General features: G+C 52.3%; 3 protein-coding genes across 3 annotated transcripts in view; 1 reads left to right on the top strand and 2 right to left on the bottom strand.

Annotated features, from left to right (window-relative positions):
- RGS5 (regulator of G protein signaling 5) overlaps positions 1 to 13,067 on the bottom strand; it is a 184,534-nt gene that overhangs the window by 18,101 nt on the left and 153,366 nt on the right. The window lies entirely within an intron of this gene.
- Positions 259 to 1,405, top strand: C7H1orf226 (chromosome 7 C1orf226 homolog). The gene is made up of 2 exons (XM_049776603.1): positions 259 to 576; positions 781 to 1,405. Exons 1-2 carry the CDS (start codon positions 293 to 295, stop codon positions 1,136 to 1,138), a joined length of 642 nt encoding a protein of 213 aa, XP_049632560.1. The 5' UTR covers positions 259 to 292; the 3' UTR covers positions 1,139 to 1,405.
- SH2D1B (SH2 domain containing 1B) lies at positions 5,234 to 12,913 on the bottom strand. Its single transcript, XM_049777611.1, has 4 exons — positions 12,780 to 12,913; positions 9,540 to 9,603; positions 6,705 to 6,870; positions 5,234 to 5,271 (listed from the first exon to the last, which is right to left on the bottom strand). Exons 1-4 carry the CDS (start codon positions 12,911 to 12,913, stop codon positions 5,234 to 5,236), a joined length of 402 nt encoding a protein of 133 aa, XP_049633568.1.

The raw sequence follows: 13,067 nt of genomic DNA, 5'->3' as shown, positions 1-13,067 counted from the left end.
GGCTCTGTGGTCCTTCCTGAGGACCAGGAACTCACAGCCTCCTCCCCTCCCCCCTCTTTTTCCTTCCTTCCTTCCTTCCTTCCTTCCTTCCTTCCTTCCTTCCTTCCTTCCTTCCTTCCTTCCTTCCTTCCTTCCTTCCTTCCTTCCTTCCTTCCTCTTCTCTTTCCTTCTTTCTTCCTCCCTTTCTTTTTTCTTCCCTTTCCTCCCCTCATCTTCCTTTCCCTCTCTTCCCTTCCCTTCCCTTTCTTCCTTTTTTCCAGTCAACCACAGTATATTCCAGAACTTGAACACGATGCTCACGCCCAGGCTTCCAGCCAGCCACTCGGTCCCACACCTGTCCAGGCCCGTCGTTGCCTCTTGCACCGCCACACCAGGGCCTGCTGAGCCTGTGGGGCTGGGGCTCTTTGGGGGCAGCAGCCAACACCTCTGGAGCCCGGGCAGGGCTGTGGGTGCCAGGAAGAATGATCCAGTGTGCAGGAAGACTCCAGGGGCCCCAGGCATGGCTGTGGAGAACCAGTCCATGGGCACCCAGTTGACCAGCACAGTTGATGACATGTTGGAGGAGGGGGAGCCGGGGTGAGTGACTATAGCCCCCACAGAACACAGGACTGCCTCCCCAACCCTTTCCAGGAAGATTCTCTCCTTTGCCCGATGCAGGAGGGGCCCAGGTTCAAGGTCATAGGGGGCAGGGGGCCGGGTATCAGCCTTGATACTCCTGTGGAGACCATATCCTGGGGGGGAAATCTGGGCACACATGGGACCTTTGTCACTATTCCCCAGCTCGGCTGCCTCGGAGACGTTCCCTCGGCTGGAGCCACCACCCACTGTCCCCCGGAAGCGGATCCCAAGAGCCCTGAAGACACCCCAGGACATGCTCATCTCCTCCCAGCCTGTCCTCAGCAACCTAGATGGAGACCCTAAACTGACCCCTGGGTGGCCCCCGGACCCCCCACTGGCTCCCACGGACAGGGCAAATACAGACCCAGAGGCACCCAATGGAGAAGTGCCTGACCTGTTGTACCAGGACAGCCAAGATGCAACCACCACCAAGCCAGCGTCCCCCCACAGCTCCCCTCAGGCCCGGTCCCCCTGCCTGGACCCTGATGCCCCTCATCCGGACCTACTGGCCTTTGAGTAATGCCACCTGTTGTGCCTTCTCACATTTTCGTGGGGCCTGACCACAACCCTGAGGACCGAGGGTCACGACGAGTGCAGTGGGGGTGATCGTCGCAGGCCCCTCCTGGGACATGTGCCTCTCATGGGTGACCAGGGGTCAGAAGGTGCTGGCTTGATGATGGGGCCACCCCAGTAAGCCCCCAAGGTGAGCCCATTCGTTCCCAGCTCCTGTTTCCGTGTTATCAGATGGAAGCTGAGAAGGTCCACACAGGACAGGGAGCTACTCTGTGCCATGAGACCTGGACCAAGCTGTCCTAAGTGCTCCACTGACCCCCAGGAAGAACTCCCAGGGATCAATGGGCCTGGCTCAACCAACTTCCTTAGGTGGTGATGGCTGACCTGATACCCTGCTGTCCTCGGGACCAATGTAGGACTGGGTGCTTCCTGACCACAAGCCCCGAGACTCTGACTTCCTCAGACTGAGCCAGGATGGGGGCCAGACCTGCTCTGGCCTACAGTGGCCCCTAGGACGACCCCAGCCCCTTCCCACCTCATCTGTGCTGGGTCCCACTGATTCCTAGGGCCCCTCAGCTTCTGTCTTAGTAGCCTGCTGTCCCCCTCGCGCCCAGCAACACATACATGGAAACACAGCACTCATGTCCAGATATGCGTGCTCATCTATGTCCTTGCACGTGTGTGGATGCCTTATGTTCATGTACACATGTCCTATGGACATTTGCGTGCCAGAACACTCATGGGCAGGTACATAGGTTTGAGAGCACACATATGGACATGCGTGTGCATGAACACGTGCCCACAGGTGTTCATGCTCGACATATTTTTACATGAATGTACATTTGCATGAATTTGCCAGTGCCTTACATTAATGAACATACACTGACCTCACCCCCGGAACACTATCTGCCTTCCAGAACCTTCCACTGCCCGCTGGCACAGAGCATGATAGTCCAGCCGAGTCCCCAGATGTGGTGGGTGACGAACAGGGCTCTCAGGGGGCAGCCCCAGGTTCCCATGGTTTTTCTATTTATGTTTCTCTGATGCCTCAATAAAAGGATCGTCTGACCTCACTGATGCCTCTGCCCAGGGGGATAGGGCATTTTTCAGGCTGGAGCCTCTGTAGGTGTTCGCTGCTTCCTGGGCCCCACAACTTCAGCAGTGGGTATGGGACTCTTCCTGAAAGGGACATCGCCACCTTGGGCCCCTGGTCTCTGCACCCCTAGCCGCCCTCCCCTATGGCACCACACTTCCCACCAGCCTCCTGCTAATGAGAAAATTCCTGGGTGCTTGTCTCCAGGCAGGGCCTCCCAGACAAGCCCCCTTTGTGCCCAGCTCAGTCCCAGCTGTCGCCACCATCAGTACCATGTCCAGGGCTTGGGGGGCTGGGGAGGGGCATTCACCCAGCCCTCCACCCTACTCACCCCCCACCGCCCAGACAAGGAACAGCTCCAGGAAATCAGGATGGGGTTGGGGGACTTGAAGAACAAGGCAGGAGCTGATGAGAGGAAAGGGGCCAGAGTAATACCACTCACTGCCTTGCACATGCCGGCCTGTATTCGATCCCTGCATCCCATATGCTATATGGCCTCTGAGCTCCTACAGTCTAAGCGCAGAGCCTGGAGTCAGACGAGCATCTCCAAGTGTGTGTGTGGAAAATGTTCCAGGTAAGCTTGATGCCCTTCCAACTCCCCCATGGCTTCCATGAGACAGGACATTCCCAAGGCGCCTCGTATGTCAATCTGGGTTGGGCTGTTGGACCTGGCCACAACTTGGCCAATGACTTCATTTTCTCGGTGCACATTCGCCCTCTCGTGGCTGGACCTCACCACTGCAGGCTCAATTCTGCAAAAGGCAACTGAAAAGGAATGGTGGGATGGGTGGTGGGAGGAAAGTAAAAGCCCGACTCTCGTTTTTGGACGCTTATAATTTTCCTAAGAGCAGTCGACAGATCTACGAATCCCATCAGCAGAAAATAGAAAATACCTTGGGGGAGGGACAGTTTTCTCTAGGAATGGATGGGCTAACCTTGGGGGCTTTCTGGGGTGGCCCCATCATCAAGCCAGCACCTTCTGACCCCTGGTCACCCATGAGAGAATTAAGAATTAGAAAGAGGGGTCGGAGAGATAGCATGAAGGTAAGGCATTTGCTTTGCATGCAGAAGGTCATTGGTTTGAATCCCGGCATCCCCAATGGTCCCCCGAACCTGCCAGGAGCGATTTCTGAGTGTAGAGCAAGGAGTAACCCCTGAGCACTGCCGGGTGTCACCCAAAAACCAAAAAAAAAAAAAAATTAGGGGCTAGCGAGATAACATGGAAGCAGGGAGGGTGTTTGCCTTACATGAAGCCAGCCCAGGTTCAAGCCCCTGCATCCCATATGGTTTCCAGTACAGTGACAGGAGTGATTCCTGAGTGCAGAGCCAGGAACAAAAACCCTGATCACAGAGCCAGAAATAACCCCTAAGTATCATGGAGTATAGCCCCAAAACAAAACAATGTAGAAAGAGGAAGCCAAGGCTGGTCCATGTGTCTGGTGTTGGCTTGATGGTCACTTGAGCACAGGATGAGTCTCACTGAATGGGCGTGAGAAAGGGGAGTCCGGTATGGGGAGTGAACACAGTGAGTCAATTTGCATGTACAAGCACCAGCCAACACTGGACCTGACAAGGACATTGCCCACTGAGGACAAAGCTCACACAGAGGAATGAGTATGAGGAGTGGAGGGGAAGTCCAGACTGCAAGAAATTGGGAACACCAATATGAACACCCACTTTCTGGGTTAACTACAGGGGTCTAGTACATACTTCTTGTCCTGGTGGCGGAGCTGCCCGTGTCCATCAGCAAATACTCCAGCTGAGTCAGGAGGTACCCCCCAACCCCCCAGACCGCCCAGTACTTCCTCCTAATCCCCCTCCCACCCCATGAAGTCGAGCCTGCAGGTCTTCATCTTCCTGCACTTGCCAAGGAGAGCTGAGTGCCCAAGTCCTGCCAGGGGACACGTCAAAGGCAGGATGCTCAGAAGCACAAAAGGCACTTGTCTGAGTCAGTGTGGAAAATTCTAGAAGCAGCCATCTGGTCCAACGGGCTTTTGAAATATGCAAAGTCACTGCATTTTGCAAAAGGATTCCAGAAGTGGTCCTGGAATGGATCTCAGCCGAAGTGGCAGAAGGTGCTGGAAGTGGAGGTGCAAAGACAGGCAGGCCAGGAGGCAGGCCGATGGGAGTCCCACAGATGAGACAGACTTTGCATCTGTGCTGCTCCTCACTGTGAGGAGAGCCCGATGAGCCAGAGTTCAACACCTCACTCCCTCAGTCCACTCCCAATTCGGGGTCCCAAGTGCATATCTATACTGTAGCTGGGAATGGAGAGTTCGAAAAGCCTCTGGAGAAAGTGAGCTGGGAAGGGAGGCATGGCTCTGAGGTGGGGGAGGTCACCCCAAGCATGGGAAGGTCACCCCAAGCATGGAGCAGGCAGATGAACAGCTTGGCCTGGCGAGTCAGACCCTCATCTCTGCCTGGGGGAGATGGCTGGGGAGACTCAGCTGCTTGGGGGGACAGTAAACACCCTTCTTGCAGGCACCATCTACAGATGCCCAGATCATGGAGCCAACAGAAAGTCAGGCCCTGGGGTTAGGGGGGTTCTAGGGAGACCGTGGCTGAGAGTCAGCTGAGGAGGACAAGGATGGGGACTGAGGTCCCCATGGTGATCAGGGCCAGTCAAGGCATCTGTGGGCCATGTGTCCAAAGAAGGCTGCTTTGCTCCAGGGACCCCAAACCCACCAGACATAGGCTTACCTTGAGCCCCCAGCCTATGAGCAAAGGAGAGACCCGGAGAGGGAAGCAGGAGGAGCCAATTTCCAACATCCAGCATCCAACACTCAGTGTGTCCTCTGGCTAACCTGGCGGGACTGTCTTCAGGACAAGAGAAGGATCCAGGTGTCTCCCAAGTGTGGGATTTGCCCTCATGGCCGGGACATGTTAAGATGCACAATAACTCCATCTCCTGACATGCAGAGTCCTGGGAACTGGAGATGTTGGCTGGCCCTTGCTGACGGCCCCTCTTTTGTGCTGTCTCTGCCACTCCAGCCTAGGGGGTCCCTGTCTTCAAGGCAGGACCTGCACATAATCACTGTTGCAATTCTCTGGGAAATAAAGGGGGGGGGCAGCAGAGTCAGGCCCATACACACACACCAGGGTAGGAGGCTAAGTTCTAAGCACCCTCACTTTCAGCCCCCCAAAACCTGTGTCTGCCTGAGGGAAAGGTGGGAGATGGAGTCACATGGAGCTGCCTGTTGGGGCTCAACAGCATTGCAGGGCATCACCCCTTGCAGGAACAAGTCCTATGTTGCTCCTTTGTGAGTTGTAAATTTTTGTTATTTTATGCCCCTGGTGATACATGGGGACAGTAGGCTCCCACACACCAAGCCTCTGAACTTTCACCCAGTATCCCAACAATCTGCATTTCTCTCTCTCTCTCTCTCTCTCTCTCTCTCTCTCTCTCTCTCTCTCTCTCTCTCTCTCTCTCTCTCTCTCTATCTTGAGCCACACCCAGCAGCAATATTCAGGGCTTACTACTGACTGCATTCAGGAATCCCTCCTGGCAGTGCTCAGAAGACACTATGGGATGCCGAGATGAAACCTCAGTAGACTGCGTGCAAGTCCAGTGCCCTCCCCTCTATACCATCACTCAGCTCCCCCAATGTGCAGTTTTCATTGCTGCTGAGAGAGGTTCCTTTATCCCCCATCCCTACCTCTGCCCTGTTGGTACCTGCAACTCCTCAGGTTTTGGGGGGGGGGCCTATACTCAGATCCCTTCCTGGTGTCTAGCTTCATCCCCATGCAGGGACCCCTGAAGTTTGGGCAGAAAGGGATGAACTGAGAGACGAGGGAGGGGTGCTTGTACTCCTGAGGGGCTGGCAAAGGGTCTTTCATTGTTCAAAATCCACTTAATCTCATGGTGCAGGGGGAGTAGTTAGTGGGGGCTGCTCTGGGCGTCTAAAGGGTCTTTCCCTGCAGATGGTAGGAGGGTGGGGAGCTGCAGGAACCCCGGAACTACTTTGTGTTTCCAGTTTCCATAATGGAATGTCATTCACAGAGAAAGGGGGACAAAACCAGAAGTGTCCCCTACTTCATTCAGACAAACAGCACTGGATGCGTCTGGATTTTCCATAGCACAATTTGTAGCGAGCACCCCCAGCTTACCCACTCACCCGCCCAGGACTCAGCTAAATGAAAACTTCTGTTTCTGGGTCCCTTTGTTCCCAGCGTGAGGAAGGGCTGGGAAGTTGGCAGTGGGGAGCCTGAGGGTCTCTTACTGCCTGGACACCAGCTGCAATGTCAACCCGATAGGAACTAGGGGCTCCCCTTTTACTCCTGTCCAAAGGAGCACGCTTTTGGGGAGGTGAAACTTTGCAGCGCAGGCACCCCTAAAAGACATGAGTGGCAGGACAAGGCAGGACATGTGCAGGCTTTGCATGGGGAAGCGCCAGTGGCCCCAAGCATTCCCTAGTGTGACCTCCCCAAGCAGGGATCACCTCCAAGCACTGCAGGATGAGCGGCAGCCCACCACACTCACCAGAGGCAGTGCCCAGCTGTAGTTTGGAGCTCCTCCAGCGCAGACACGGGCCACTCCGGGGGATGGGCCGCAACAGTGCCACCACCAGCCCCTGGTTTGGCTTCTGGAACTTGGCGACCAGCTCCTGCAGGTTAGGGAACACCAGCCTTCTCAGGCCTGGCACTGTCTGCAGATGCAGAGGAGGGGAGAATGAGGGATGCCACTCTGCACCGCAGGATCTAGGGAGCACCCCGGTGCTGACGGGGTACCCCCAGCTTGCCAGAACACAAGGGCAACCATGCCCCACTGGCAAGGAGACTTTCCCCTCTAAAGAAATATATTATTATTATTTGTTTTTTGGGCCACACTCAGTGACACTCAGGAGTTACTCCTTCCTCCACATTCAGAAATCGCTCCTGGCAGGCTCGGGAGACCATATGCGATGCCAGAAAGCAAACTGGGTCCATCCTGGGTTGGCCATGTGCAAGGCAAATGCCCTGCTGCTGTGTTATTGCTCCAGCCCCCTATTTATTTATTTTTTTTGGGGGGAAACACATCTGGTAGTGCTCAGGGCTTACTCCTGTCTCTGCATTCAGGAATGACTCCTGTTTCTGCTAGACTATGTTTCTGGACATTAAAGAGATGGAGTTATATGGGTTCTGCCTTATTTTTCTTAATGTTCTTTGACTGTAAGTTCAATATTTAGGAGTCAGCAAGGGGATTTCTTTTGAGAACTCTGTTTATGGGCAATTGTCCTTCCACTGTAACTTTACCTTCTCCTCTTTGCATCATTGTTCTCATAATTAAAAATAAAAAAATTAAAAAAAAGAGATGGAGTTATGATTAAAAGGATTGGGGATACATATGCAAAAATCAAGACACCCCCCACTATCTCCCCTAGTGCTTGGAGAACAGAAGGACTGGACTCCAGGAGGGAAAACATACAAATAATCCTGCCAAGTGCTTTGTTGACTGTCACGGAAAAAGGTTTTCAAACAGTGTCTACTTGTAAGTGGTTTCCGGGGTGTCGATCTCTGACAGGGGGTGTACAAACAGAATGTTCTCACCTTTCGGTGTGTGGTTAACTTACAGCTGGGTCACGCACCCTTACTCCCTCTTCCAACCACTGACCCCAGCAAAACACCCACAAGGTATCATGAGCTGTTGCTGGCCTGGTTGCTTCACTGTCCCCTGCAGACTGGACTGAAAGGGGGTGGAAAGAAACATTCCAGAATCCTCACCAACCATGTTCTCAAAACATGGTTGCTCTCCAAATGGGCTCTGTGTGGAATAATTTAGACGTGAAGTGGCCAAAGTGCATTTTACTTTCTGCCTGTTAATTCTCCCCTGTGCAGTGTGTGTGTGTGTGTGTGTGTGTGTGTGTGTGTGTGTGTGGTGTGTGTGTGTATGTGTGTGTGTGTGTGTGAGAGAGAGTGTGCGACATACCCCATACCTAGTGGTGCTCAGGGGTTACTCCTGTCTCTGCACTCAGGAATCACTCTGGCAGGCTCAGGGAACCATATGCTGGGAATCAAACCCAGGTGCAAGGTAAATGCTGTGCTATTACTCCAGCCCCCTACCCATGCACATTTTATATTGCCTCCTTCCCCTCTGCCTAAATATACTTAGACACCCAAAGTATTTAAAATATATGTTAATATATTTCTATGAATGTAAATATATCTATATTACTTATATAAATTAATTTATATGTTTTATATATAAATTTATACTTATATAAATGTGAACTATGTTATATATATATTTATTTGAGGACCCAGGGTGATGATACTACAGGTTAAGGCATATTTGCCTTGCTTGCTTGCATGTAGATGGCCCAAGTTTGATCCCTGGCATCTGAAAAGGTCCCCTGAACGCACCAGGACAGACCCCTGAGTGCAGAGTCAGGAGTTAGCCCTGAGCTCATCTTGGTGTGGCCCCAAACAAATCTATACAAATCTTTACATCCCAGCATGCAAGTGTCACTGGAGTTTTGTGCACTCCCTGGCAGTAAAGAAGGCCAATGAAGGGTCTGTGCTTTGGAATCCTCCTCGAGAAGAAAACCAAGCAGGTTTAGTTGTTCTTACCCACCTGAATGAATTAGGCTCCGGCTTGGCCTCCCCTACTTGGCTTTGGGCTCACTCACACCCCAGAGCCCCGGAGCTAGAGCTGAAGCCTCCATACCTGAAGCCAGTGCTCCCCTCGAGTTTCCAATCAACCTGCTCCTCCTGGCTTCCTGCACCCATAGATGATCACCCTTGGTCCTGTCCACCCCAGTCCTGCCTTTATACCATCATGGAGTTCCAATAAATTGCCAGTTGACACCCATCTTGGTGACTCAGGGAGCACCCAGGGAGCACACCAGGACTGAATCAGGAAGGAGAACAGCAGTAGAGCAATGGTGGGCCTTCAAGGCTCCTGATGTCTTGCTCACCTTTTCTAGAAGATTATTATTATTATTTTTTAGGTCATAACTGGCAGTGCTCAGGGTTTACTCCTGGCTCTATGCTCAGAAATGACTCCTGCCAGGCTCGGGGGACCATATGGGATGCCAGGATTCGAACCACGGTCCTTCTGCATGCAAGGCAAACACCCTACCTTCATGCTATCTCTCTGGCCCCTTCTAGATTTTTTTCTCTTTTTTTGGGGGGGTGGGGTGAGGAAATGGGGACCACTCCTATTGGTGCTCAGTGGAGGACTCAGTGCAGGGGCTAAGCTGGGGTCTCTGCATGGTAAGCCTTGTGGGCTGGATCTTGGCCAGATTGGCAGCTGCCCTCTCCCCGCCCTCCCCCGCCCCCTGTTCCTGTGTGTCCTGCTCCTCGACTCTCAGATGATGTTGTGCTTTTTAGGTCTTACCTCAATGTGATAATGCCCGGCTTTCTCTCTGAAGATGCGATAGGTGTAGACAAAGTTTCTGAACCTGAAGAAAGACAAGCACGAAGGGATTCAGCTCTAGCAGCTGCCCAGGTCCCATCCACAGTGCAAAAATAGGTGGAGTCTCCTTCCTTTCATCTCACAGTCCATTTGTCCTCCCAGTTCACCCTTTTGCATGTGTTGAAAAAGGTGGACTATTCTGTGGTCAGGGGACATGGGGTGTTTGTCTTGTTTTGCTTTGGTTTTGGGGGTGGCCACACCTTGCGGTGCTCAGGGACATGTGCCTAGAGGTCACTTATAGTGTGAAGACCTTTTCTTCACAGTATAGGGGTTTGAGAGGTCAACCCAGTTTCTTCCTGCTCAGAAAGGGCCTTTTCATTCCAGAATTTCACACACCTAGTCCCCTTCTTCCTATCTCTCCACACCCCTGACCACAACCCAGTGACCTCCAACTTTCTGGTGTCCCTGTGTCTCATGTGCCTTGAGCTCTTTAGCCTCATTTCAGGACCTGTGTTTAACCTATTTCACTCACACCTGGGCCCTTCCATGTCCCCTTTCCCTCTTTCACTCTCTCCACATAGAACCAGAGCCAGCAAGGCCAGATCTTCTCTACTGCACAGTTAGTCGCTGTCAACGCACACAATTCCAAAGAGAAATATGCAACGGGCAATTGTTTTATTTTGTTTTGGAATTATGCCTGGCGATGGTTGGGGTTCACTCATGATTCTGTGCTCAAGGATCACTCCTGATGGGGCTTAGGGACCATACAGAGTAGTGAGGATGGGTTGGTTGCATTGAGGCCAATCTCCCTTCACAGTACCAAGCACATATCTCTCAATGTTGAGCTCCGAATGGGGTTCAAGTCATCTATCTTTGTGAAGTCTTTTTTTGCCCTAGAGTTTTCTACAACTATAAAGTTGGGATTGTTTCTTCTGATCTCTTTTTGTTTGCTTGTTTTTGGGAAGGGATCACACTCGGTGGTGCTCAGGGCTTACTCCTAGCTTGACACTCAGGGATCACCCCTGACTATATTCAGGAGACCATATGGGTTGCAGGGATTTAATCTGGGTCTGCCATGCAGGAAGGCAAATGCCGTTCCTGCTATCCTATTGCTCTGGCTTTTGAATTTGACTCTTCAGAGAAGTGGAGATGAGAGAGCGGTAGGTGCCCTTGAGCCAGAGGGTCAGCCTAGACCTACTTCCTATTGCTTTTTCTACCTCAGGAAGGTAGACAAGGAGAGGGGATTTCTCCTCTTCCTCTCTATTTCTATGACTGGAGAACCCACTTTCTGCTTCCATGTGATTCCTTGCATAGTCCCATCATTACCACACTGATCACAAGACACAAGTTCCAGATTCTCTTCCTTGTGAACTGCACAGAATGTTCTAGAAGCCCTATCCCAGCCCAGCCACACTGTCCTTTGTTTGTTTGTTTGTTTGTTTTTTGGTTTTTGGGTCACAACCGGCGGTGCTCAGGGGTTACTCCTGGCTGTGTGCTCAGGAATAGCTCCTGACAGGCACGGGGTACCATATGGAACACCGGGATTCGAACCAACCACCTTTGGTCCTGGATCGGCTGCTTGTAAGGCAAACACCACTGTGCTATCTCTCTGGGCCCTGCCACACTGTCTTTATGGCCGGCGCCTCCATGTCCCCGAGTTCCCCTTCTGTTCTGTCACCCATATTGACAGATTGGTGGCACTTCCTCTCGCTGTGACTGCCCAGTTCCCCTGTGACTTCCTGATGGTGTTTCTCATCTTCTCCAGAGCCTGCCTGGGTTGGTGGCTGCCCAAACTTGCTGGCTCACAGTCATAGTCCAGTCTGGGGAGCTAAGATGTGGCCTTCAATCTCTTTAACATCCCTGAATGAAACCACCCGTTTCTCAGATTCCCAGTTTTCTCCCAGCAACCATTCTAGATGCTTTCAAATGCTGCATCCATACCCTCCCCTCCCCAAAAATGTATCCGATCTCCTGGCAACCCATATTTCACCATGTAAGGGACTATGTTGGAGAGGAGTATGGAGTGCTGAGGTTTGAATTTGGGTTTGGGACATGCAGCCCTGACCATTGAGTTATCACTTCACCCACCTCAAAAAAAAAAAAAAAAAAAAAAAAAAAAAAGAAAATGAAAAGAAGCTTGTAAAAGTGTTTTGAAGGCCTAGGCTCTGCTCAGACATGCTGCAAGGAGATGGCAGGGGGAAATTTGCTGATGTTGGTAAGATGGAAAACAGAATATGGGGGCTGGAGCTCTAGTACAGGGGGGAGGGTGTTGGCTTTGCATGCGATTGACCCAGGTTGTATTCAGTTCCTTAATATAGCATGTGGTCCCCCTGCCCTGCCAGGAGCTCAGTCAGGTGGGTATGGCCCCCAAAAACAAAGAAACAAGAAAACAAAAAGAAAGAAAAAATAGAATGTGCTGCCAAGAAAATAAACTTGTGGGCCAGAGCCATAGCACAGGGGAGAGGGTGTTTGCCTTGCACCCAGCCGACCTAGGTTGGATCCTAGCAACCCAAGCACCACCAGGAATAATTACAGAGCGCATAGCCAAAAGTAAATCCTGAGCACTGCTGTATGTGGCCCCTAAAACAAAAAATAAAAGAGCTTGGGTCTGAGCATGGGTCTGGGCTTTCATCGAGGTGCTATGTGGAATGTTTTTAAGCATACAAGTGAATAAGGTTGTTGGAAACCTTTGCCCTGATAGACACAATCAGGCAGAAATTTCCCTACCTTTCTTGGAGCCTGCCCCTCTGTTGTATCTGTTGGTTCCCAATTCGCCATCATCCCCAGCTTCTACCACTCACTGTTCTCCAGATAGGAAGTGAAACCAGCCCTTCCCCAGCATCTTTGGGGGAAGAAAACGCTTGACCTCTGGTCCAGAATCCGTAGAAGCTCAGAAAGAGGGGAGGGGTGCTCAGCTCCAGGAGGGAATCTGCAAAACTGTCTAAGGGGCACCAGCCCAGCAGTTCCCCTCTTCCCCACAAAACTGATCCTAGGACTCCAGTGCCCCCTACCCTGCTCAGAGTCACTGTGGCTGTGACCTTTGCTGACCCCTCCCATCCATCAAGCTAGGCAGAGTCTAAACAGGCCCCTTCAACCCGCTATGTGCAGTGTAGACACATCTGCTCTATCCACCCTGGCTGGGCCTAGTATAGTTGCCCCTTGCTCCCACTCCCAGTGTAGATGTCCCTCACCCAGCCATCCTGCCCTGTGCCCTGCACTCACGATACGCAGAGACACAGGACCCCAGGCAGTGTCTCACTGTCCCTCAGCAGAAAGTTGCCGTCCACCTCGTCCTGGAGCAGCAGCTTCTCACAGTGTAGCTTGGACAGGGGCCCGTGGTAGTAGGGCAGGTCCATGGCACCGTGGTCAGCTCAGAAGCCGATGTGAGACCAGGCTGAGTGAGCTGCCAGGGCAGGAAGTGTGGTGGGCGGATTGACCACGGGCCTGCAGCAGACGGTAGTTGGAGTGTGGGTGACAGGGCCTGAGGGCAGGCCAGAGCTACAGGGTGTG

This window comes from Suncus etruscus, chromosome 7 (genome assembly GCF_024139225.1).
Source record: "Suncus etruscus isolate mSunEtr1 chromosome 7, mSunEtr1.pri.cur, whole genome shotgun sequence".
Lineage (NCBI taxonomy): Eukaryota > Metazoa > Chordata > Mammalia > Eulipotyphla > Soricidae > Suncus > Suncus etruscus.
This window is presented reverse-complemented; position numbering and strand designations above follow the sequence as displayed.